We start from the raw sequence: 27,329 nt of genomic DNA on the forward strand, positions 1-27,329 counted from the left end.
AGCTCTTGGGCATATTGCATATTTCTACTTCAGCACGAGTGGCACTGCTGATTAAGTTCTTTTAGAGCCAGCCAAGACCATCTTGGTAAACTCCAAACTCCAGCAATGTCACCCCTACAGGCAAATATGCCGATAAAACATACTACATCCTGGTGATGAAATCAAAGGTTTTTTTTCACCCCAGGCACCAAATTCTCTGGTTGTAGATACAGTTAATGAGACAGCATGCTCAAATATCTACTCCATATAACAAGGACTAGAAGTGTCTGGACCTTCTTGGTCATAAAAGCTACTCTTTGCATCCGATGAAGTGGGCTGTAGCTCACGAAAGCTTATGCTCACATAAATTGGTTAGTCTCTAAGGTGCCACAAGTACTCCTTTTCTCTTTGACAATGTTACAGTTCAGGATAGCAAATCACCAGGCCCTGAGGTTGAAATATGACTACCTGAACTATGAGAAGTTTAATGCTTTTATTGACCATTTACCGTAGGAACACTGAGGTCAGTTTAGCTCCAAAAGAAAGGTGGGTCTGCTCTTGGTGAAGATGTCTTTTAGGTTTCACTTGTTGCAGACAACACTGCAGTCTGGTCTATTTCCACCACAACAGTGATGAAACAAGCTTTCTGGCTTAAGTTGTCTAATTTCCTATGGGAAGTACAATCGGCTGCTGAGGACATTTAATGGCCACAAGGTCTTTTCAGACTCACATCATACCCTTAAGGACTCGTAGTACACTTAGATCTTTGGGGATATACACACCTGCAAATAAAAGAAATTTAGCCGGTCTCAGTCGGCGCAAAGATCTTGTCCTGCTCAGTTTTTCCACCTTCCGTAGACCATCTGAACCCCACCGGCTAAGATTTTTCTAAAAAAAAAAGCCAATGACTACCTCAGCTGCTTCATCCCAGCTATCAGCATCTTCCAAACACATGTTCTGATCATTTTGTGCAGAGTCTAAACCACCCGATAGTGAGGGTTTCTTAGCTGTATCATTCCAACCCTCTTCCTCAGTTTGAACACTGCCTCTCTCTATACTAACATGCCTGGGAGACTATAACATTAGACAGGTAAGTACGGAAGGCCATTAAATCTGATTACATGATTGTTTGTCTCCATCCTGCCATCCCATCCCATTTCCCCATCTCTCTTCAGGGACACCTGTCACGATCAATTGCTGAGACAGGAGATCACATTACTCCCAAGTTTAGAAGCCACAGAACCGGTTCCACTTCAACACAGGAAAAGGGTTCTATTCAAGATATTTTCTAATACTCAAGAAACTGGATCTCAGACAATTGAACAAACATGTCAAACATCTGAAATTCAGGATGGTATCCCTAGCAGCTATAATTCCCTGCATGGAGTCCATGGACTGGTTTGTGACTCTCGTCCTCAAGGATTCCTACTTCCATATAACAATTCATAAAAAATTCATCCTCTCACAAACGATGTTTTGTTTCACATTTGATGACAATCGCTACCAGTACCAGGTCCTACCCTTTGGCCTTTCTTCTGCCCCAGGGATTTTCTCAAAAATCATGGTGATTGTAGCCTCCCACCTTTGTTACATAGGAATAACTGTCTTTCCCTTCCTTGACGACTGTCTCATTAGAGGCCAGCTTACCAGGAGTTGCTGTTGACAGCTCAAACAACTTGATTATTCTGCGGTTAAGGCTTACAAATAAATCTTGAGAAATCGGCCTGGACTCCTGCACAGTGAATACTTTTTATAGGAGTATTTCTGGATTCAGTGACAGGCAAGGTTTATCTCCCTCCTGACAGCTTCCTCACTCTAAAGAACCTTATCCTAAGAATGCAGCTCAGCTCTCAAGTTCCAGCAAGGACATGTCTGCTGCTTCTGGGCCATGTAGCAGCTTGCCTTTTTGGTAACACAGAACACCAGATTACATTTTTGATGTCTCCAAGGGTGGCTCAGGACAGTTTGTGCCGAGCACAAACAGTCTGAACAAACAGGTGTCTTTACCCAGTCGGGTCCTGCAGTCACTTACCTGGTGGAAGGATCCTTTCAAGGTTTGTGTAGGAATCCCAAAATCCAGAATCCCCCTATTGTCATGATAATATCAGATACTTCCCTCTCGGGAGGGTGAGCACATATGGGTCCACACGCTGCCCAAGGCAAATGGTCAAAGCAAAAGCAAGACTTGCCTGTCAATCTGCTGGAGTTAAGGGCGGTCAGAAATGCTTGCCTCCACTTTCTTCCCCTAATCAAAAACAAGTCATTCAAGATCAGGACACACAACATAGCTTGTGTATATATCAGTAGTCAGGGTGGAGCGTATTTGCATATGTGCAAAGTGATAAAGCTTTGGAATTGGTGCATAGCTAGTCCGATTGCCATTTCGGTTTTTTATGTCCCATGTAGACAAAACACTATGGCATACTACCGCAGCAGACTGTTTCCCCAAATTACAAATGAGAATTGAACTCTTGAGTCTTTAAGAAAATATTTCTAGCTGGGGGGGTTTCCAGAAGTTGACTTTTTCACCACTGTAGCCAACACAAAGTGCAGAATATTCTGTTCCAAAGGAGAACTCAATCCAGAACCTCTAGGAGACACCTTTCTCATTATATGGACAAGGAATCTTTTTATTTATTTATTTTTTGGTATGTATATCCACCAACTCCATTGCTTTGAAAGATTTTCAGCAAGATCAAGTCAGACCAAGCCGGGGTCACTTTGATTGCACCAGCCTGGCCAAGACGAGTTTTGTTTCCTTACCTCATCAGACTCTCCTCTCGCCCTCTGTAGAGACTCCTGATCAATTCTTTACTGTTGTATCAGAATACAGGGAGAAAACTTCTCCCCAGTCTGAACATTCTGTAACTCCAAGCATGATTCCTCAATGGTTCTTGGGACTAGACGCATCCTTTCATCAGAAGTAAAATGTGCTGTTAAATAGCAGCAAGGAATCTACAAGACACACTTTCCTTCAGAAATGGAGAAGGTATCATGTTTGGTGTAACCGCCGTCCACTTTCACCTATTCAGTTGTCTTTCCACAATCTTGGATTACCTGTTGAAATTGAAGACATCAGGTCTATATGAGTTCCATCAAGGTTCACTTAGTGTCTGTTCACCTTCCAGTTTTCTTTCCTAAGCCACATCAGACTACACAGGAAGCCATCTTCCATATACTGGTTGTTAAAAGGGCATTAGCTTTTTACTTGGAGAGAACCAGAGCTTTCAGGAAGTTCCCTAGACTGTTTCTATTGCAGATAGGTCTAGGGGATTCACTGTCTCCATGCAGAGACTGTCTAAGAAGATCTCTGGATGTATTATTACCTGGTATGGCTTGGCTGATGCTCAACCTCCCCTATGAGTGACTGCACGTTCTACTAGATTACAGTCAAGATCCGTAGCCCTACTCAAGAATGTTCCAGTTGGTGAAATCTGCAGCATAGACCATGGTGCATGCTTTTTCCAGCCATTATGCTTTGATTCACTTTGCTAAATTGGATGCTGCAGTTTGGTAACATAGTCCTCTCCTTAGTGCTGGACTCGGTTCTGAACCTCCCACCTTCTTAAAGCGGTTACTACTCAGAAGTCACCTGAAATGGAGCACCTACAGGGACACTACTCAAAGAAGGAGAGGTTACTCACCTTTTGCAGTAACTGGAGTTCTTCCAGGTGTGTTCCCCTATAGGTGATCCACTATCTGCCCTCCTTCCCCTCTGCTTTGGAGTTTTTGTGTGGGAAGAAACTCAGGGTGGTTTACCCATGCAGTCCTATATAGCCTCATTGCAGGGCATGAGGATGTGTAGGGCACATTTGCAAGCCAAATGGGAACTGCTACCAAAAATCTTTCCGCAGAGGTGCACACCTGAAGTTGAGCACCTGCAGGGGGTCACACCTCAAAGAACTCTAGTTACTTCACAAGTTGAGTAACCTTCTTTTTGTCTGACCACATTGTCCAGGGTTAACTCTCACTGCTTTGAATGTCAGTACAGGATCCTTTAATATAAACAGAGAAGATTAATCTATACTATCTCCCCTTACACTTAACTTTTGTAAAGTTTCCACTTTCTCTTTCTACTCCTTCCTATATAGGAAAACGCAGCACAGTTCTCTTGACCAGAGTTCCCCCCCACAAAGTGGAGTATCAGGCACCTACAATCACCCTGTACTGGGGATGTACGATTCCAAAGATGACTTTCCACTCCGAAAAACAGGTAAATCCAATATGAATTTTCTGTCTTGCACCCTAAATATCTTTACTGTGGCAGTCTGTCCTTTTGTAAAAGGAGTAAATGTTAACTAAAATCATGGGTGATGTTTTTAACATGTAATCCTTTTTTATAAACACCTCTACCCCTGTAGCAGTGTAGAATGAATGAAAAGTGTTTAGTGTTTAGTTTGGCCAGGCAGAAATTTATTAAGAATTATAAAAACTTCACATGGAAGCCTAATTTAATGACATTTGTGAGTTTGTCATCCTCACAAGTGCAAAATTAAAATAGATTTGTCTTTGGTCAATAAGTGTTTCATTAAACAAGAAAAAAGCATATTTCTTAATACTATTTTAAGGGCTTTTTTGTTGCGTGTAGTATATTATGCAAAAAATAATCATCTCTGCCAGTCAAAGCATGAGGATTTACAGTAAAGTTACTGGCTCATACCTGTGTATGGTTGTTTCTGAGTTTTGCTATTCCCTGTGCTTTGATTGAGGGGCCAGTTATTTCTCAGCTATATATTATGCAAATATCTGTTTTGATTGGCTACTCTCATCAACTCCACATCACATGGAACCTTCGCTTCTAACCTCAACAGCCTAAAACTCTCTGAATAAATAAACCCTGATGGGCTCCCCTTGATTTCACTAACAGCCATGCTGGGAAGGACTGAGCACACAGTACTGTGTCTTTAAAGTACCTTTTAAATAGGGAACTTTAAAATTACCCATTTAATTTTAAACTTCCCTATTTAAAAGTGCTCTTTTTGATTTTTTTTGAGGGGAAAGGAAAAGGGGAGAAAGCTCATGCTTTAGGATTTCAGCAGGCCACCTGCAAGGGTCAGGAAGGGATTTTTCTCCCCCCCACCCCCAGCCCCCCAATTATATCCTTTTCCAGTGAAGCATCAGAGTTGGCCACAGCCGGAGATGGGACATTAGACAGGGAGGACCAGGGCTCTGAGGTGGGACCAAGCATTCTCTCTCTGAGGTGCTTGGCAGGCTGGTTCTTGTTCACATGCTCAGGGTCTTAACTGATCACCAGGTGTATCATCAGGAAGGAATTCTCCCCTACCTCAGATTGGCAGTGATCTTGAGGGTGTTTTGCCTTCCTCTGCAGCATGTGGGCTCAAATCACTTTCCAAAATTATCTGGGTATGTTTCACTTAATCATCTCAAGCACTGTTGCACCTCTATCCCTCGTGTTCTCTGCCTGTTGCACATAATAGTCTAGTTTCCTGTGGGCTGTAAAACCTTGGTCTCAGTTCAGTGGTGATGGCCTATGATACAGTGGTGGTCAGACTAGATGATCTGGTGGTCCCTTCTGGCTGTAATAAACTCTGACTCTAAAAGCAGAGGTGCATTTGGACAAAGGATTTGCTTACAGAACTCACTTCGGCTTCTTTTGAAAACTGCCAGCCTTCATGGCTATTTCTCTAACTGTATACCGTGAAAATCCTTGCACTCTGATTGGCTAACAGCCACCAGCCAAAAATGTGCAGTGATTTCCATAATCGTGTTATGATTGTTTTACCGTAACCATGTTGCAAATATGTAAATCTCTGTACTCTGATTACTGAACTCTGTGATCTGATTAGCTGCCATACTTCAATTGCTGTTTACCTGCAACGGACTGCCCTAGGATGACCAGATAGCAAGTGTGAAAAATCGGGTTGGCGTGGGAAGCAATAGACACCTATATAAGAAAAAGCCGTGAATATCGGGACTGTCCCTATAAAATCAGGACATCTGGTCACCCTAAACTGCCCTCCCCCCCCTGCCCCCCCACTAGTGAATTGTAGTGCCCTTACTGAGATGCCTTTATTTATATGGTCTGATCATGACGAGTTTTAAGTAAAGTGCCATTACAGCAGGGGCGGGTAAACTTTTTGGCCTGAGGGCCCCATCGAGTTTCGGAAATTGTATGGAGGGCCGGTTAGGGGTGATACTGCCTTTCCAAACTGCCAGGTGTGGCCCAGACCCTGCCCCGGATCCCCCCACCCCCACTTCTCGCCTCCTGACGCGCCCTCCCCCCGGACTCCTGCTCCATCCAACCCCCGTTCCCTGACATGTGCCCCCCCCCACTCCCCCGGACTCCTGCTCCATCCACCCCTGCTTCCTGTCCCCTGACTGCCCAAGGAACCCTCACCACTGACTGCCCACTGCCACCCCATCCAACCCCTCCACTCATTCCTGATTGCCCCCCCCCAGGGACCCGTGCCCCATCCAACCACCCCTTCTTCCTGACCGCCCGAGGAACCCCTGCCCCTGACTGCCCCCCCGCCACCCCATCCAACCCCCCCTCTCTCCTTCCTGACTGCCCCCCCCCCCCGCCCACCCCGGGACCTCTGCCACATCCAACCACCCCTTCTCCCTGTCCCTGTATATGTGTTAATTGTGCTTCAGTTAGCTTCCCCGTTTGGAGCCAAAATAGTCTGAAGTTTCAAGATGCGGAATGCTGTCTTAATAGTGTTGAGCTACAGTTCTCTTAGGATAAAATGGTTGCACAGGTGATTGGTATTCGGTTAGCATAAGTACAGTAAATCAAGCTGGATCTCTGGCTCACTCTCTGGATCTCTGGCCCTACAATTTTCATGTTTGGTTGAAAAATCTAAGTTTGGTCCTTCTGGACACCACACTCCTATGCACAGGGCTTCTGGATTCATTTTTCTGTCACAGTTAGGGCAAGAGCAGACCGAAAAGAAGACCTAATTTTACCTGAACTGTTTTGCATTATTTATTCTTGCTCCTGTTAGTGCTGCATGAGCCAGCAGAGAGAAGAGAGTGTGACTGGATTGTATTCTTTGAACTCAGCAGTAGAACTCTTTACTAAGTTCCAATCAGTTACACTCATGCAAACCCACTGAAAGTTAAAGGGGTTACACAGATGAGACAACTGAGAGCTTCATATAGCCTATTGAGCTTTTATTACAGATACTATATGAGAAGGAAAATTTTAGCTTTACTTGGAGTCCGGGATGAGTTTGCAAGTCTGGCAGAAATTAAAAAGAAAAACTTTATTATGTAAATCAATGAGAGAGAATAAATATTAAACATCTTATGCTGTTTTTTCAGTCATTTCTCAGAGCAGAACCACACTTCGAGGCAATTGTACAATAAATCTGTATCTGCTCTGCTACTGTGGAAGACTTTGACTTAGATGCTCTTTGTGTTTCCAAATTCATCCTGTTCCTCTGACATTTATAGTGCTTTGGGAAATCCTCTCTGTATGTCCTGTTTTCTCTTTAGTTAGGCTCTATTTAAAGATTGTGTCTGTGAAGATGTATGGGTGTTGGTCCTTTGTGTTTTCAATGCACCATTTTCGTGACATATGGAAGGTTAACTAAAAGTTTGGGACTAAAATACAGATGTTTTTTCTTGCAAAAGTGTTGCCTAAAAAACTAGTTTATAGGTGGAGTGTCCAATTATTTTCTAACACCTTACTGTATCTAACATAGTCTCTGCCTGCAGTGTTCTTAGTCACTTTTTTCAATCATTTAAATTGTTGTTTTTGTGAAGCCCTACAGCACTGGAATTTTAATGCAAATCATGTATAATAAATCAGTATGACAGCTGTCACTCTATTTGGCACTTATTGTTCTGTACACCATAGAACTTTAGAACCATATTTTTGTCAGCTAATTACATTATATTTTTTGCATATTACTCTGACATAAATAAACTGCTTTCATCTTGTGTAGCTGGAAAAAAGTTTCTCACTTCGTAGTTTCAAACAAATTTTATCACAGAAGAAGCAGAAAGAGGGAAAGGCCAAAGAAAATAAATGTTAGGATAAGGAATACCAGTTTTAACATTACTAGTTCTGTGATTATAAAAACGATGCAACACTGACAAACATACAAATTTACAGAGATAAGTATTAGCAATCAACAGGAGGAGTGAGGAGAAACAACCTAACACCCAACTACAAGTGAAAGAATCAGACCCCAAATGAGAGGAAAGAACTCGACTTGCTTTCGTAGATGGAAGTAAGAGGTGGAAAAATGGGACTGCTCAGATTTCTGCCTAAATGTGTAAAAATGCTGGTGATCCACTTGGTCTTAGAGTACTCATGGAATGGAGTCAATACTGTGATATTTTTGTCCGTGCTTATTCAGCTTTACCACTTCCATTGTGTTCTTTGTGCCCTGATATGCCCAGAATAAAGAGAAAAGCTGTAAATTTTCATTTATTTCTAGAAGCCATAATTAGAGGCCCACAGAGGGGCTGTTATCAAACACAAAGAGGGTGTAGAGAAGCTGGATATTAGGCATAGGTGTGACAAATATATGAACAATTGACCAAAATAACGGAACCTCTCTTTGGGTGTAGCCTGTACATGAACATCAAGAACCTTTACTAACTGCAGCCCTTGCAGGAAAGAGGAGACAAGCCTAGGTTAATTGCTTAGACCTAACCAAGGAGGATGTAGATCTACATAGGATTTAATCTGGATTTCTCTCATGGAATTAGAAATAGAGCATGTCTTAAGGGCTGTGAGTCTTTGAATAGCAATTTTAGTCTGCCTCCGCAAATTCAGTTGTATGACTTTTTTCTTATGCAGGCAAAATAATTAAATATTGGTGTTTTTTCCTGTGCTATGTGATCAGGCAGTGCTATGTTTGCAAAAATAAGTGGGTAGTCATACCATACACAGTAGGCATAATGGCATATGTGAGGAAAGGGGTGAGACGGAACAGGTTTTGTGCATTAATTTCACCATCTTCTCCATGTTCCTGTATTTTTCCTTGTATAAAACTGGGTTAATTTTGTTCTATTACATTTGGTTCAATCTACTATGAGCGCTTTTGTACAGTTAGATCTTTTGAGATCAGGATTATTAAGGAGTAGGAGCAGAGAAAGGCATTGAGGAGATATTTCAGTTTTTGTCTCATTTTCCATTAAAGATGCCAGTTGTGTTAACCAAAATCATGATGTGATCCAAGTAGCTCTGGAGTCCATGTAGTTCTATGAACAAGTGTTAAATTTAATTTGACGGTTCCTATTAGAACCTTCTCTATTGGTACCCACAGGACAAGTAGTGGTGTGAAGCATGTCAAAGGTCATTTTTCTAACATAACATCTCTAAATAAGGTTTAAAATTTGGCAAGGCAATTTTGCCTTTTTCCCTAAAGCTACAAAGAACATTCCATTTGATCTTGAGTCAGATTGTCAGCTGATGTGAACTGTCCCAGCTACATTTAACTCATATTTCCAATTTTACCATAGGAATGTACTGATCTTTTTGAGAAATTCTAAGAGGAATTTAGGGGCAGATAGTAGAAGCAATTTGACTGAATGAGAAGGGGTTACCATTTTAGCTCAAATATATGACTCAGCCAGCTGCTAGTAATGTCATTCCATTCAGTGAGGTCATGATGACATCAGCAGCAAGAAATGCTCAAAATTAGTTTTACACACTTGGGAAGGGTCAAGTTTATCTGGAGGCTGAGATACTTAAATCCCTTCAGGGCATTAGGGAAGAGGATCTAGCTACTTCCTATGAAGTCTTCATGTCAGTAGTGAGAATCATGCCTCAAAACTTGGACACCTTCATCTTGAAACCATATTGAAAATCATAATCCTCTGAGATGTAAAAGAATCGGAATAGCCACTGTAGGACTTGTATGGAAGAAGGGCGTTCAAAGCTAATTTGTTCTTTTCTGTCAGTCTTACTCTTATGGCTAAAAGATACACTCAGATGAAGCAAGCCAGAGGTTCTGATGTGGAGATGATTTTCCTTCTGTTCAGTACTGGGCAACTGTGCCTACCACCCTATTTGAGCTGAAAAAAGACAAAGCAGGAGCCATTTGTTAGCAAAGAAATACTAGTGTCTGTGAATAATTCAAAAATCCGTGTTTGAAAAGCTACCCTCCACTCCATGGCTGCACACAGAGCATAGTTAAAAAAAAGACATGACCATACCACCCAGTCAGATGCCTTTTCTGCATTGAGTAATAGGTTCGAGATACAGTTGCCGGGTACTTAAAAATGTTTCTTCCTTTATGAGAGATTCTAACATTTCTAGTAGTATTCCTCATTTCTCTAATGGACTTTCAGCTAGAATTAGTGGAATATTTCAAAATGGTATGCAGTTTAAAGATGCCCACTGTAGGATCCACCTTCAGCCAGGTCTGGTGGGGAATATTTAACCATTGACTTACACTGTCAGGTCTGTGACAACCTCATGATTGATCATTTTTGGCATCAGTCCCGCCAGTCAACCTGAGAGTAATTTAGAATTAGATTCGTTGGTCCCAATGCAGAAAGACCATTTTGATCATCTAGTCTGACCTTCTGTATAACACAAGCCATAGAACTTCCCCAAAATAATTCTTATAGCAGATCTTTTAGAAAACCATCCAATCTTGATTTTAAAATTGTCAATGATGGAGAATCCACCATGACCATTATCTGTAACCGGAGAGTAGGTGGTCAGGTCTAGCGGTTGGGCAGGAGTCAATCTTAGTGGTCAGTGCAGGGGTCAGAGCTGGAGACAGTGTCAAGGGTAAGGCATAGGAGCAGGGAACTGGAGTAAGGCAGGAAAGAAGAATCATACGAGCCAGAGAGCAGAATGGCAGCTGGAGCGCAGTGTCAAATGGTGTAAAGACCAGAGCTATTAATAATCTGTGCCACATGATCTGCACCACCAGAAAACAATAATTTAGACATTGGTTAGAATAAAGATTTTACCTTTAGTCTGGGGTGACAATCCTAGAACTTGTGAAATAAAAAAAATTATGCGGGGAGGGATAGCTCAGTGGTTTGAGCATTGGCCTGCTAAATACAGGGTTGTGAATTCAATCCTTGAGGGGGCCATTTAGGGATCTGGGGCAAAAATTGGGGATTGGTCCTGCTTTGAGCAGGGGGTTAGACTAGATGACCTCCTGAGGTCCCTTCCAACCCTGATATTCTACGATTCTGTGAAAGCAGGAACTGGGAGTAGACCAGAGTTTGAGATAGAGGGGCAGGGACTAGGAGCAGGCAGGAATGTAGGAGTCAGGTAAGCAAGAGGGGTCTGTAGTAGCAGCCAGTCAGGGATTCCTGTAGTTGCTTGAACAACCTCCTGAGTTACTTCCTGGTTTATATAGAGTTCCTCAGCCTATGGGGGGTGCTGGATGTTTCCCCTAATCGGGAGCTTCAGGGGCAGGACCGTCTGTGAGCTACCACTTCGCTGGTTTCCTTCTCTGGTCACTCAGGTGAGCTGCTGGTTCCTGGTCATGGCGTGAACACTGTCTGGGGACCCCCTAGGGCCAAGTTCAAGGCCCACAATCCCTCACACCCTTGGTAAATTGTTCCAATGATGATTACTCTCTCAATTAAAAAATTTACACTTTTTTTCCCCATTTTGAATTTATCTAGTATCAGGGGGTAGTCGTGTTAGTCTGTATCCAGAAAAACAACAAGGAGTCCGGTGGCACCTTAGAGACTAACAGATTTATTTGGGCATAAGCTTTCAGATGCATCTGAAGAAGTGGGTTTTTTTACCCATGAAAGCTTATACCCAAATAAATCTGTTAGTCTTTAAGGTGCCACTGGACTCCTTGTTGTTTTTATGAATTTATCTAGTTTCAACTTCCAACCATTGGATCATGTAATACCATTCTCTGCCAGACTGAAGAGCCATTATTAAATATTTGTTCCCAGTGTAGCTATTTATAGACTGTGATCAAGTCACCCCTTAACCTTCTCTTTGTTAAGCTAAATAGATTGAGCTCTTTGAGTCTATCACTGTATGGCAGGTTTTCTAATCCTTTAGTTGATCTCACAGCTCTTTTCTGAACTCTTTCCAATTTATCAACATCCTTCTTGAATTGTGTGTGCACCACAGCTGAACTCAGTATTGCAGCAGCAGTTACATCAGTGCCAAATAGAGATGTAAAATAACCTCTCTACTCCTATCTGAGATTCCCCTATTTATACATCCCAGAATCACATTAGCTCTTTTGACCACAGCATCACACTGGGAGTGCATGTTCAGGTGATTTTTAGAGACTCTTTTTTAGAGTCACTGCTTCCCAGTCCCCCATCCTATAAGTATGGACTACATTCTTTGTTCCTAGATACATACATTTATGCTTAGCCATATTTTAATGCATGTTAAAATTGTTGCCTTGCACCCAGTTTACCAAGTAACCCAGATCACTCTGAATAAATGACCTGTAGACACCTGTTTTGAGTAGTATGATGGGACAGTAGCTAGCAAGGAGGAGTCTACAAAACCCTGTGCAACTGGAAGAAAGAGTTCCTTCTGTTGGAGTAAAGAAAGTCACTCCTTATAGTGATAAACATCAATCAGTTCTGTTCTTTTGTGAGACTGGATCTATTCATTTTAGGACTGTTGGGTCTATCCATGGAGAATGTTAAAATCATCCTATAAAATAATTTTCTGTTAGGAGAAAGCTATAATCAAGAGAAACATACAGTTGAAAAAATAGATTAGTGGACATATTGGATGCATACATTTGTCCTAAAACCCGCAAGCTAACATTCATAGCTAACAGAATTTGTCTGTGTTTCCGATTTCAGCTACAAATTGGTTGTTTTCTTTAATGATAGGAAAACTTTCCTTTTATTTGTATCTGAGGAGCAATATAGTTCTCCCATCCATCCACTATCTAGTTTGGAGTGTTGCAAGAGGTTTCTAGTTTTTCATTTGGAAAAAATATTCTGGATTCTCAATTTATCTTGAGAACCAGGGCATCTAATTTTCACTGCTTCTGAAACCCCCAAATACAGTTCTTAGGGTGAGAACTGGCTCCTTCCTGTTTTTTCTAGCTACTCCCCATCTCTCCCACAATTTTTATTTAAAACCTCTCCTCTCCCACCCCACCCTTCTGAGCAATCATCCACAGACCCTTCTCTTCCCCCCTCCCCGACCTTCCTCAGTCTCTCACTGTGACTTTGATGCTTGAATTTATTTTTCTCTCTATTCCATCCCAGCCATCATCTTGGCTTTAACCCATTAAAATCTAGGATTTTTACCATGAAAATAAATACTTTGTCCTGTTTGCTTTAGAAAATTCTAAAGAACCTGTAGAACATGTGGCATCCCATCAAATGTTAGAGCCCCACACCTCACAAAGGTTACTTTAAATATTAAAATTTAATTTCAAAATTGAGCAAATTGTCACCTTGTCTTCACCCAAACACTGCTGCTTCTTCCATCTCTCCATTTCTTAATTCCCCGTCAATACTGAAAACTCTCCCTTTCTCCTGCCAGTCACACCTTGAGTCTCAGTCCTTCCATGATGTGAATCTCAAAGTCTCTTTGACTTGGCTGCCTCTGTCAGACCTCTACTTCCCTCCCTTACCTCCTCCCCCTCCATCAACTCTCTAGTTCTGTTCTCTCTCCTGCATGTGACACCTTTGCTCTCCTTAGACTACCCCCTTTTCCCCATAACAAATTCTGGCTGTTGTCACTGGGTGTCTTGACCCTTTAAATGAAGCAGGTCCAGCTCCCCTGTGCCATTATAAGTGCTCCCAGCTTGGCCAGTTAAGAGGGCAGTGCATTACCTGGGACTGTAAGGGATCAGGGAGTACCAAAGAAGGAAGCTGTGGGAGAAGGCTGAAGGCAGCAGATGGGGTTGTCTGCTGACTTACAAGCCAGAGAGCCAAACCTGAGAGCTGGAAAGGGATGAAAGCAAGGGAGCAATGGAGGGGCTAACCCGCTGATGTCTCCATGCTTGGAGGAGGTTGCTGAAGGAAGGCTTGCGACAGGAGAGCAACAAGTTTGCCAGCTGACATTCCCAAGCCAGAGTGAGTGCCAGAAAGGGCTGAGGCAGAACAACAGAGGGGCTGTGATCTGCTGATGTGTCCATTCGGGAGAGCTGGAGCAAGAGGGCTGAGGGCTATGGAAGCAGTGGAAAGGCATGCCTGCTGGCCTGTCTGAGAGGAGAGGTTAACGGAACAGGGAGAGTTCTGGGTGCTCCTCTGGGGAGGAGGAACTCACAGCACAAAGGCTGCAGGGGTTCCCGCTGGGGAAAGCAAAGTTGCACTCCGTCTGGTAGGGCTGGGGTGATCATCTTGGCAGAAGAATGGGAGAGGCCAAAGAAGAGCCCAGGTATGATGAAGATGGAGTGTGGCACATATTGTCGGTGAACTAGACTTCATGGGATTTTAAGGACTATGTTTTGGGGCTTTTTTTTAAACAGATTATTTGATTTTTTTTATGTAATAAACTATCCCTAAGCAGTAGTATTATAAAGGCGGGAGAACCTGTCATGGACTCCTTATGTCCCCAAGAGGTGAAGTGGGATAGTAACCCTGGTGTTAGGGCACCAGACTCAAGGTGGTGTTTGGGGTCAAGGGCGAATCATCTGCACTGTTCCCTTACCTTCACTTGCTCCATTATGAGACTCACTCGCTAAGTGCCTCTGGAAGGCCCATGACTGTGCTGATGTCCAGTTAACTCTGATGCTGATTCTTAGTGTCCTCTGCTATCCAGGATTTTACCAATTGCTCTAAGAACTGGCACCATTTGTTGTGCCAGTTTCCCCTCACTTGGCAATTCTTCCAACTCTAGTCCCACACATCTCAGCCTTCGAGAGAATAAGAGACCCTGACTGTGTCTACCCCCTTGTAAATGATGATCCCTTGAATGAATCCTTCTCCGCTGCTCCCTATTGTCCTCAGTCTTCCTGTGGCTTCTTGTTCCTTTCCACAGCCTTCAAGTAGTCTTATCTCTGGTCCTAAAGAAGTCCTCCACTTTATCACCCTGTGCCTTGAGAATTCTGTCCCATCCCACTAGCTTGTTTTTCTGCCAACTTTTTGCTTGGTCACTTTCATCTGCCACCTGACCTTTCTGTTCTGACACTGTCCTCATGTACGAAGAACTCCTGTAGTGGCTGTTTCCGTGCTCATTCTTCTGTACCATGTCACTGTCTTCATCAAGATGATTCACCCCCTTTTTCTCCTTGGGTTTCTGTGTCTCCAGACCACATTTTAAGGTGTTCTGGATAAGTCTGCTGTTGGATAGAGAAGAACCCTGAAGAGCACAGAATAAACTGCAGATGATTAATTTATTTCACTCAGCTATGGGAGTAGTCCTTAAACAGGGAATAGCAGTTGCCAGGAATGGGAATTCTTTAGCACCACAAAGCTGATTTTTTTTTAAACTAACAAAATAAATCTGCAAAAAAAATGTCTGATTTACAATAAGAGTTATTTTATATGAGTAATTGATACTACACTAGCACATCATCATCCAAAGTACAGATATTGGTCCTCTTTGTACATCAGTATTGATGTTCCTTTTTGGCAACAGAGTACAATGTATACAAGTACCGTTGAATTTTTTCTTTGACTTTCTGGTGCACTGATATTCTATTTAAAAAACAAAAAACCCATTTCCAAGAATGTTAAGTTGCTTGGGGAAAAGAACTCAAAGTATGATGTAAACAAAGGGAAGGGAAACTTGGAGTGCATCCTAACTGAAGATCTTTATTAATATCTAAAGCCCTGCAAGTGAGCTTTCAGACTTTTGGCACCAATAAAAATGCTTCCTTTAATTGTATTTGTAAGTCAAAACTGCCATACCATGCCTTTCAGCTTTTATTAAATTTGATTAAAATTTCTTAGTTGAAATACAAAGTCCATCACAGTGCAAGAACTGGTATCAAAACATATAATCTTTGATATAGGTGGATTGACATAGGAGGCTGAGAGAACACAGTTTGACTCTTTTATTCCAGATTAAACGTTCAGTGCTGGCAATTTGACTTGTACACTGACAAATTTTAATATGGTGTCATTCAGAGAATAAATATGTAGCCACAGTAGGTTATTTTTAGTATCACTTTTCTGTCTTTTTCAATAACTTTAGGTGCATCATGACATCTTGGGCAATGGATTCTTTTATATTCTTTTGTGCACTTCACATACTTTAAAATTAAGACATAAGCATAGCATTGTTTTCCTTTTTAAACAAACAAGGTCAGATCCCTATATAAACTGGTATCGCCTCAGGAAAAACTCAGATTAAGGGCATGAATAATTTCTAAAGAAGAGTTCCTGCAAAACTCAGTTTGTGAAACAGTAAATACTAATAGCCTGTCATTGGTACATCCTATCTCCCAAAGTCCTGTTCTAATGTATTTTGTAGGGCTAGATTGATCTGTTACTGTTTCTTGGCCATTGGTTTCTGCATGAAATTGTTCTACTATCAGACTCCTTGGAGATGCAGTTTATCATTACTTGTGCCCTGTTCTCAGTCTTGCTGCTAGGTACATTTTACAGTACTAGCTCAAATCCGGTCTCATTTTGTAACTGAAAAGTGAATAGATTAGTGCTCTCACGACTTGTTTTTCTTCCACTGTGTAATAATCCTGGTCTAAGAATTTAATAGCAACTCCTTTTCCCCGTTCATTGAGGTTCCTTTATGAAGGTCTGAGCGCACAGGTCTTGCTCACAGCTGTTGAGAAAAGAGTAGTGATGTTTTCCTAAAATGAGGGTGACTCTTATTCAGATTTAATATAGCTGCTGAGGTGCCATGCACTGAGCTAAAACAATTGCTGCCTATTATAGTGAAGTCTCAGAATATCCACTGACAGCTAATCTTTGATTGTTTTTGCTAGGCCTGAGGTTTGGTGGTCTCTTGTAACCTCTCCAACGTCCATTGCAGTATGTCAGAAACTCTCTTGTATTTGTTGAAGTTTTGTTCTTCAGGTTTACATGATTAGGGATATAGGTTCCCACTTTCTACTATTCCTATATCCAGATTCTTTTGCTTTTGCCTTTCATGTTGTCCCTTGACTTTTGAGAAGTTTGAATATTATGAAATGTCCTGCTTTGTCCTGAAATGCGCACACAGAGACTTTTCTTAAGAGACTGAGGAAGAGAAATGGTGTTACTGTTCGGTATATCTGAAAAGACCCTATTTTTTTCTTGTGGATTGTCCATCCTGCAAGGTGCCAACCACCCTTTGTCAGGCACTGCGTATCCTGAACTTACATTGACTTCTATGGGAACTGAGAATGGTTAGCATCTCACCAGACTGAACTCTACAGTAACTACAGTATTGTGGGCCCAATGCTGCAAGATGCTAAATGCATTTAATTTTTGCTGAAATTCAGCAGTTCTGGAGGGACTCAGCACCTCATTAGGAGCAAGTCAGCTGATAAAAAATAAGTCCTTGAAATCTGTTAACAGTAAAAATTGTCTTTGTCTAGGTATTTGTATTTGAGCCTTTCCCAAAAGTGAGCAAATCAATATAATCTCAGGGTTCGTTCCAGTGAATCATCAGAGGTGTCCCCTCCAACATCATTAGTATAAAAATGGTTATAAAAACAAAATAAAGAAATGGGCACTTGTCCACTCTTTCCAGTAAAGACTGACTGGAGAGCCTGACTCCTAACAGGAAAGGTATACCTAGACCAACTTCCCATCAGTCCAAAGCTAGGACTATGAAAATGGCTGCCATTACAAACTATAGTTTATAGCCTGTACAAATTTACTGGGTTGCCAGGTCTCAGGTTTTTGAACGTCCAGTTGAAAGGGGACCTGTGCAATGTCTGACTGGACACCAAAAGTCCAGTTACCGCAGTAACCACAATCGGCCTCTGCCACCCAGAGGGCAGGAAAAGCAGCTGCTGCTGGAGGAGGAAGGATCCTGACAGTGCATGGCACTTGAGGAGTGGTGCCAGCAGCAGATCCTCCCACCCCAGCTCTGCAGACGGCAGGTGAGTCCCGGGGGAGGGAGGAGTAAGTGACAGAGGGGCCTGTAGTGTTTGGCTTTGAAAAAATGGAAAATTGTTAACCCTATGTACAACTCTTTTGGATCTCAGAGAGAGGCTGGCTAGGAACTACCAAGAACCATCATTACCCTTGACCACTGAGGGGTGAGAGAGAAGTGCCAGCCCAATCCAGCTCATGGGACTCCAACTTCAGATGCTAAAGCCAGAGTACGCAGAATGGGCTTTCTTGTATAACCCCTATACCAATTCCCTTCCTTCTCCTCAGCATGAGACGCCTCTTCTCTGTCATACACACATCACAGCCAAACTGAGAACGGTACTGGCTCAGCAGAGTTATTCTCACAGGTAGGCGTAGAGTGTTACAGGACTCAACATATATCAGTTTGTAATTTGGTCTACTGGCTAACCAGGGAGTCTTGGAGTCTGTAGGCCTGGGATCTTTTCCAACAATGCTCATAAATTACTTGTTCACGTTTACAAACCTCAGATTGCCACCGTTTCCCCATCCATCCATAAAGCAAACGAAGAAAGATAGGCTGATCTTTAATGTGCTGGTTACTTACATGCGTAAAAGGTAGAACTTTGGTACTAAATTTCCTAAGTCTCTTTAACACAGACGCACTTTTATAGAACACAATGAAGATGAACCTGAATGGTTTCTTTTCTAAGGTGCTGAGGTCCCATTGAGTTCAGTGGGAGGTATAGATGCTCAAAGCCTCTGAAAACAAGGCCGCCTCCTCTAAAGATACCATCTGTCTCACTCCTGATTCTCTGCTCCACAGTGTGAGACAACTGAAATCTCCAAATTGTTGACATGTTGATTCCCTGAGGAGGGGTAGCAGGATAGAGCGTGAGCCCAGCCCACTGAGACTAACAGCTGCCCTTGGACTCTTCCAGTCAGATCCTCCTTAATGTGGGGGAGGGGGAGGCGGGGGGGGGTGCACTTTCCCTATTATTACTCAGGTTCTTTGATCTGAATTGTTTTACTCATCTTTGGGGATTCTTTTCCATAGCCCAGTCTTCCAGTAACGTCCAGATTATTGAAAAATTACTTGTTAGTTTGCCTGCGTGCTTCAATGCCTTTGCAGGGGTGCTGTGGTGCTTGTCACCAGCACTTCGGCATTTACTCTTCATGGCTTCACTATTTGCCCTGGTGCCTTAGCATCTATTTTTCAGTGCTCTGTGTCTTGATTTGGCTTTTCAGCAGTTCTGAGCTTACCTCGGCTTCTCAGCTAGTGCTGGGTCACTGCCAGTTAGTGGCTTGTGCTCCATCCTGCTACTGCTGCTGCCTTTAGCGATTAAAAAAACAAAACAAAACCAAAAAACTCAAATCCCACAGCTTCAGAAGCTCGTGTAGATCCTCCTATGTTGCTTTAGGTAGCTGAGGCCTGAGAATGAAAATCTTGGCAGATGCCAACTTCAGAGGAGCAAAACAACAGGTCAGTAATTTTCCTGAATTTGCTTATGTGGAGCCTGTTACAGGAAAGGACTGGCCCATGCACTCCACATGCTGTCAATCGTATGGAATGTTTAAACTACTGAGCTGGCCAATTTCTAAATAACAATGTAAAAGACATGTCTACTGTATTGACACACTGTTTTCTAAAGGGGAGAAGAATATGGTCTTATAGATGCTCAGATCGTGTGGTGATGGATGCAGGATAAGAAAATGCATACTTGTAATAGAACAAAGATCTCCTACTGAATAGCACTCATTCCCATGTGCCTCCATGCATCAGGCAAGAGTCTGTCAGGGAGAACAGGAGGGGAACATGCCCAATAGCTACAGAGTGAAAAAACTGTTTTTGTTTGTTTCTTTGATGTTGCAAGAACATGGGTAGGGTGGTATACTGCTAAACTGGTAGAATTGTGCTGAACACCTTGTGTTAAAAAGAAATTATATTTTGTCATTAATTAAAACACAGCATTCATCAAGAAACACATCGTACCTCTCTGAGCTGATTCTGATCCTTTGGATGTGTGAAGTGGCTTGTTTTATGACAAAGATTGTTTAGAGGAAAATAGAGTAGGTAGAAACTGCAACGTCGTGTGGGAGTATAATTTAGAGAAAGTCTTTGAGTTTTGTGCTACATTGAGTGTCACTCAAGTTTCAGAGAACCTTTGTTTTCTCACCCACATTGTATTTCCTGATGCTGACGTGATCCAAGTTCTGGTTCTCCTGCATTACATGCTTTGTATCCACACATTACTTCAGGGCATACTCTTCTAATGAGGGGTAGCCATCGACCTATTAAGACATCTGTATTTCCTGTACTAAGCGGCGAGGGGAATAGCCTTTGTGTGTGTGTATGTTACTAAAGGTAACTTCTTAAAATGCATAAAAATTGCCTAATATTTTAGTTCTGTAGAACATCTATTCAGGTCAAACTGTAGAAATTCTAGAACATAGTAAAAGAAACCAAACAGCACGTCGGGATGAGGCTTGCTTTTAATATCTTCCCCTGTGTCCTTTTAGAAAACCAATTCTAAAATGCGTGTTAGGGATTTTCTTTTTTTAAAAAAATGCTACAGGCTTTAGCTGGAAATGCAGTCAAAGCTTGCTAATCACCTGCCATGGAGCCCTTCTCTCTTACCACCTGCTGACTTCTGTCCTAGCCCACCTACACTAGATTAAGAATCTGAATGAGGAGGCTTTAGTACAGTCACTAGTTCAGCTTCCTCAGTCAGGAGCCACAGTAAAGCACTCCAGCCAGCTCTCTTGCACTTCTAAGTGCTACGGGGTGAGAGCGGGGGAGCCATAGCTTCCCTTTGATGTCCTGATGGAAAAGGAGCATGAATAGTGATGCACCAAAGGAAAGCTACTGTTTTCCCTCCCAGCCTACCACAGTGCTCCAAGGTGCTCAGGAAGCAGCTGAGTTGTGTTGAAATAGCCTCTAGCTAAAGGAAGAACTAAGAGCTGCCCTTAGTTTCTTGACCTTATTGGATGAACTTTTGTTGGGGAAAGAAGGTAGCAGATGCGGAAAGGAGCAGTAGCTCTGAACTGCCTCTTCTGGCCCCCGTGATGAACCCAGCTGCCCTTTTTGCCCCTGGTGAGCTCCCACTTCGTATTCCAGAAATTAAATTGGGAGTATTGCTTATATTAACTTAGATTTAATATTCCCCATGTTTTGCTTATAATAGTAGGTGGGAGTTGAAAAAGGGTCTTTTGGCCACTTATTGTAGCAGAAAGAGCAGTCAGGTTTTGTCTCAAAAGCACAACTGAAGATGTGGGTGTATTCTGGGGAAGGGGAAACGTTATAGCCATTTTTTTCCAGTACTTCTACTTGCTGTGACTCGAATCCCGATATGTGTATCCTGAAAACAAGTAGAAGTGTATTTAACAAAGTATCAAAACTGTGTGTTAAGCGGAGATGTGATGTAAGTCTTCAGCAGTGGAACTGGTAAGCTTGGGTGTACTATTCCTTTGGAAGCAGCCGATCTGTGAGTACTGTGAGTGTGCAGTGAAGCAGAGGCTGGACATTCCACGGAGACACTCGGAGGGCTCAGAGTTGGAATGAGTCAATCGCTACTCTGTAGAGAGGCAGAAAGGCTTGTGCAGGCCTAGAGGAGAGCACTTGTGTTGCTTGTGGCCAGTGGAGTTGGGGAGCTGAACCCGAGCAGTACCAGACAAGGCTTCCTTATATTAAGGGCAAGTGGTAGCCAGGTGCCACACAGTCCTGGGTATCCCTGGGAATAGTCACAGCAAGACTGTGGTGTTTTTCTGTAACTGTAGGGGTGACGTCAGCACAAGAGCAGCAGCATCACTAGTTTAGGGCCTTTCCACATGTGAAGCTGTATGTTCTAGGCATTCTCATGAAATGTCTGGGCAGTTACAAAGGAACTCCCCGCAGTATACTCTACTCTACTGCTGTTTTGATTTCTTCTACAGTCAGACAAGCAAACTACAGCAAAACTATAAAAGAAGTGTGAATAACCTTTGTTCATCCTAAGATCAAAGCTTCTTTTGACCACTAATAAACATTTTGTCCTAACAAACCCCCAGCACAAGTCATTAATTAGATTTTAATTAGGATGAAGAGCCATACATAAAAATACAGAAGAAGCCCTTCCACACTGCTCTACTAAGCTGCCCATGCCAGCACAGAAAACAAGCGTTCCATTCCATTGTAGGTGTGTGTGTGCTCGCCACATGTACCGGTGCCAGAAATTTATACCCTTAGTGGTGTCCGTAGGGGACCGGCTCTGGTGTCCGTAGGGGACCGGCTCATATGCACCAGTATAAGGGATGCTGCCAATCCCCTCTCTCCCCCTCAGTTCCTTCTTAATGTTGGTGCTGGAACACTCCTCTTGCTCTAGCCAAGTGGTTTTTATTCAGTGGTTCTTTGAACTTTTGTAAATAGTTGTAATTAGCGATAGTTAACAGCCCAGCTCATGAGACAGGTCATGGTGTCCGACACCATCAGGTGGTCCAGAAACATCTACACAGAGCACATCATGGGACACTGTGAGTACTAGGACGAGTAAACAAGACCACCGATCAGGGAAATAACCCACTTCCTTCCCTGATAAACCAAGGGACGCACCCCACCCATGTACCTATTAGCTATACCAATACTGACTTGGACTCTAAATACATTCTGTGGGTGGCATACCTGAGATCACTTATTCACTGACGCTTTAAAAACTCCAGCACCCCAATCTGGGTCTATGCTGATTATGTACTATGTATGTATCTTGTGAACTTTGTAATCGATACTTGTAATCTCACATAACTCGAGCCTGACCTCAGATGTACTGTACCTTCCTTCTTAAATTTGTGTAATCTTGATTTTAAACATTAGCTTTAATAAAAAATTTTACTCTAGAGATGGATAGTCCCCTGAGGGACTTAGCCCAGGGATGGGGCATGCCCCGCTCCTCGGGCTTCAAGCTGTGCGATCACTGTAAGAAGCCCAAAGAATCGTAGAATATCAGGGTTGGAAGGGACCTCAAGAGGTCATCTAGTCCAACCCCCTGCTCGAAGCAGGACCAATCCCCAACTAAATCACCCCAGCCAGGGCTTTGTCAAGTCTGACCTTAAAAGCCTCCTAGGGAAAGAGATTCCACCACTTCACTAGGTACCGCATTCCAGTGCTTCACCACCCTCCTAGTGAAAACGTTTTTCCTAACATCCAACCTAAATCTCTCCCACTGCAATTTGAGACCATTACTCCTCGTTCTGTCATCTGGTACCACTGAGAACAATCTAGATCCATCCTCTATGGAACCCCCTTTCAGGTAGCTACCCCCTCATTTTTCTCTTCTGCAGTTCCCTCAGCCTCTCCTCATAAGTAATGTGCTCCAGCCCCCTATTCATTTTTGTTGCCCTCCCCGGACTCTTTCCAATTTTTCCACATCCTTCTTGTAGCGTGGGGCCCAAAACTGGACACAGTACTCCAGATGAGGCCTCACCAATGTCAAATAGAGGGGAACAATCATGTCCCTCGATCTGCTGGCAGTGCACCTACTTTTACAGCCCAAAATTCCGTTAGCCTTCTTGGCAACAAGGGCACACTGTTGACTCATATCCAGCTTCTCATCCATTGTAACCATAGGTCCTTTTCTGCAGAACTGCTGCCTAGCCACTTGGTCCCTAGTCCCTAGCAGTGCATGGGATTCTTCCGTCCACCCACGTCACCGGTACCAGCCAAAAGGCACAGAAAGCACACAGGAAGGGGGCACTCTCAGAGAACCCATGAGGGCAAGGATAAGGGAGAAGTTGAGCCTAGGCTGGCTCGGACCATCTCGCCATCACAGGAGGGCAGCCAGGCGGTCACCTCACCTATTGGGTCTAGTCTGCCCCACAATCTGCCTCCTACTCCAGGGAGTGATAGAGGCACGTGGTACCTCATGGAGCCGTCCATCCTGGAAGCCTTTAAAGCAACAAAGAACATCTTCTCCCTCCCAGTGCCGCCTACTCCTCAGGAAGAGAGGCCCAAGGACCCCTCACTCCCAACCATTTCTAGAGTAAAGCCTTTCATGGCACCCCTACAAAAATTGGCCCTGCAGCATTGTACTCCCCCATCTTACTCACCAGGGCCGTGCCAACAACCTCCGGAGCCACGCCTCAGACCACAGACCCTGTGGCCACTCGGTTAGTTCCTGGCACAGAACGCCGGACTCCAGGCACCGATCCCTTGGATCCCGACATCAGTCACCGCACTCGTGGTACCGGAACCCCAGCAGCAGTCACCCGACAGACGCTGCTCCCTGGTTCATAGGCGCCGCTTGCCAGAGCCTCCTCGGCGCTTTCCGGAGCTAGTCACCGGAGCGTCAGACAATCTCCATGTTCCCAGTCGCTGGAGCCTGCACGCTATCCTCAAAGCAGGTGGCATCGCTCCCTGGCTTATTACCAGGCCTATGGGCAGCACCACTGTCGCCGGATATGTTAAATAGATTGAGCTCTTGGAATCTATCACTAGATGACATATTTAATCATTCCTGTGGGTCTTCTCTGAACCCTCTCCAATTTTTTAATACCCTTCTTGAGTTCTGTGTACCAGAATTGGATCTGGTATTGCACTGGTGCCAAATACAGAGGTAAAACAGCCTTTCTACTTCTACTCGAGATTCTTTTGATTATACATCCCAGGATAGCATTTGCGCTTTGCCAAACTTATTGTAAAAGTCAGTATTACTTAGAAACACTAAAGAACTACCCTTAATATCTGTAAAGATAGGTATACTCCTGGCACATCTGTCTGATTATTTCTCCCATAAATGCGTTGTATGGGGAGTATGAAAAATGCTAAATCTCTTATGCAAATGAGGCAGTATGTAAGGTTACTTCAGAAGCCCACTTTAAAATGAATAGTTTTACGGAGGTAAAACAGTGAGGCTGAAAGAAGCCAGATAGAACGTCTCAAGTCATATTGGGTCCTGTGGAAAAGCACATGATGGGTATCTTGTTTAGGAGACCCTATGGACTGGGGAAGCAGTTGTTCTACATGTCTTAATTTCTTAAATTGTTAATTTACTCACAGTATGTTTTCTCCCTCTCCTTGCCCATGGACTATGCTTTGACATAGCAGGAAGGCTTGTGTTCCCCCATAAAGGCAGTGGTGAAGGCCCTGTGTTCCACATGCAATAGAGAGGCCTTAGAGAGAATAGAGAACATATTACTGTTGGGGAAATTCTGCATGAAAAAATTAAAAATTCTGCATATTTTATTTGTCAGAATAACACAATATAATCAAGCCAGTTTAAATTATTTTGTTAATTTATTTAAACTACAGTACAGAAAAACGTCACTAACTATTCAGGACTTTCTAAACACATGCGTGTCAAGTTACAAATACTTGGTAACCAATACCCTGCATTCCAGCTATAATCCTCGCTAGCTACTTTGAAGAGTGCTTGGTTCTGACTGTCCTGACATTTTATTGACCGCTTTTATAAACATTTTATTTTCCCTCAGTCTTTTTTTAAATGGGTAAGTAAAATAGATCCTGAATTGTAATCTACCCCATTGTGCCACTCAGGCACAGGAAAAAAGCGAAAGAGCACACAGATCTTCCTGACTGAGGATTCCCTTACTGTCATCTACAATAAGGCTCCTTTACACCACTCTGGCAATGTAAAGGATCCTTAAACGTTTTACACCTTTTTTTATGCTCCTGGGGGAATTCACTATAAATGGGAACAATTAACTAACAACAATAGGAACAACTATGCAGGCAGGCTGCTACATTTTCTGCTCTGCCCTAGGGGACAGAGACTGCCTAATACCTACCTCCAAACAACCTGAAGCCCTATCCCTCCACACAAGGCTGAGCGAGAGTCTCTCTTGGTTGCGCACACAGCTGCCCAGCCCTGCCTTCCCTCATGGTGACTGACGTCTCCACACATGCACGCCCAACCCCCATTCCTCCCGCGCTCATTTATGTCTCTGCCAGGTGCTATGGGTGCTCGAACCAACACGCCTGGGCTGCTAGGGAAGGGTGTTTGTTCCCTGCAGATTTCTTTGCTTCCCCATTTTTCTGAGGGGAAGCAAAGAAAACTGCAAGAGAAACAAATTCTGCATGTGCCCCAAGAGTATCATATTTTCTCTGAATAAACTGAGGCACTAAGGCCACTCCACTAAGGCCATTACATTACAGTAATGTAATTGAACATACGAATGGCCCCATTGACTTCAGTAAGACTAATGACATGCTTAAAGGTAGACGTGTCCTTAATTATCTGGCTGAATAAATACTGTGACAAAGTTCCTCCTCTACCTTGGTGGGTCTTGCGCTTATTGGTGGATTTGCTCGCCTTGGAGTTTCACGGCAGCCCTCAGTTTGGCCGTTTTTGTGAACCCACAGTCCAGGTCAACTCCTCCTGTGTCTGACCAGGAGTTGGGAGGTTTGCGGGGAACCCGGGCCCACCCTCTCCTCCGGGTTCCAGCCCAGGGCCCTGTGGAATGCAGCTGTCTAGAGTTCCTCCTGGAACAGCTGTGCGACAGCTACAACTCCGTGGGCTACTTTCCCATGGCCTCCTCCCAACACCTTCTTTATCCTCAACATAGGACCTTCCTCCTGGTGTCTGATAATGCTTGTACTCCTCCGTCCTCCAACAGTATGCATTCTCACTCTCAGCTCTTAGCGCCTGTTGCTCCCAGCTCCTTACACGCGCACCACAAACTGAAGTGAGCTCCTTTTTCAACCCAGATGCCCTGATTAGCCTTCCTAATTGATTCTAGCAGCTTCTTGATTGGCTGCAGGTGTTCTAATCAGCTTGTCTGTCTTAATTGTCTCCAGAAGGTTCGTGATTGTTCTGGAACCTTCCCTGTTACCTTACCCAGGGAAAAGGGACCTACTTAACCTGGGGCTAATGTATCTGCTTTCTATTACTCTCCATCTGGCCCGACCCTGTCACATATCCCCCCACTGCTCAACACTACGGGGTTTGGCAACTTGGGACGTCAGGCAGTGTACTCGTGACAAGCCATCTGCATTGCCATGGTGGCTTCCAGCCCGATGTTGTATGGTGAATTGGAAAGATTGTAGGGACAGGAACCATCTAGTCACCCTTGCGTTCTTCTCTTTATTTTGCTGCATCCGCTGGAGGGGTGCATGGTCGGTCACAAGGGTAAACCGTCATCCCAGAAGGTAATAAAGTAGTGTTTCCATGGCCCATTTCACAGCTAGGCACTCTTTCAACCGTGGCATGCTTCTGCTCTCTCAGGAGGAGTTTCCTGCTGAGGTAGAGGATTGGGTGTTCATCTCAGACCATCTGCGATAGGACAGCTCCCAATCCTACTTCAGATGCATCTGTTTGTAAAATGAATTCTTTGTTGAAGTCTGGGGCTATAAGCATGGGGTTACTGCAGAGGGCTGTCCGTAGATCCATGAATGCGTTTTCTGCAGCATCTGTCCACTTCACCATGTCTGGACCCCGAGCTTTTATCAGGTCTGTCAGGGGACTCGCTCTGGTAGCAAAATGGGGAATAAATCATTGGTAGTA

At 43.5% G+C, this 27,329-nt stretch overlaps 1 protein-coding gene across 11 annotated transcripts in view; it reads left to right on the forward strand.

The window, feature by feature from the left end:
• The window catches only part of HDAC4 (histone deacetylase 4), a 469,205-nt gene that overhangs the window by 313,720 nt on the left and 128,156 nt on the right, over window positions 1–27,329 (forward strand). For all 11 annotated transcript variants that reach the window (XM_073306830.1, XM_073306829.1, XM_073306834.1 and 8 more), the window contains one exon: window positions 4,071–4,192. In XM_073306830.1, coding sequence (XP_073162931.1) covers window positions 4,071–4,192 — 122 coding nt within the window. The remainder of the gene's footprint in view (window positions 1–4,070; window positions 4,193–27,329) is intronic.

The sequence above is a fragment of the Lepidochelys kempii genome, chromosome 11 (genome assembly GCF_965140265.1).
Source record: "Lepidochelys kempii isolate rLepKem1 chromosome 11, rLepKem1.hap2, whole genome shotgun sequence".
Taxonomy (NCBI): domain Eukaryota; kingdom Metazoa; phylum Chordata; order Testudines; family Cheloniidae; genus Lepidochelys; species Lepidochelys kempii.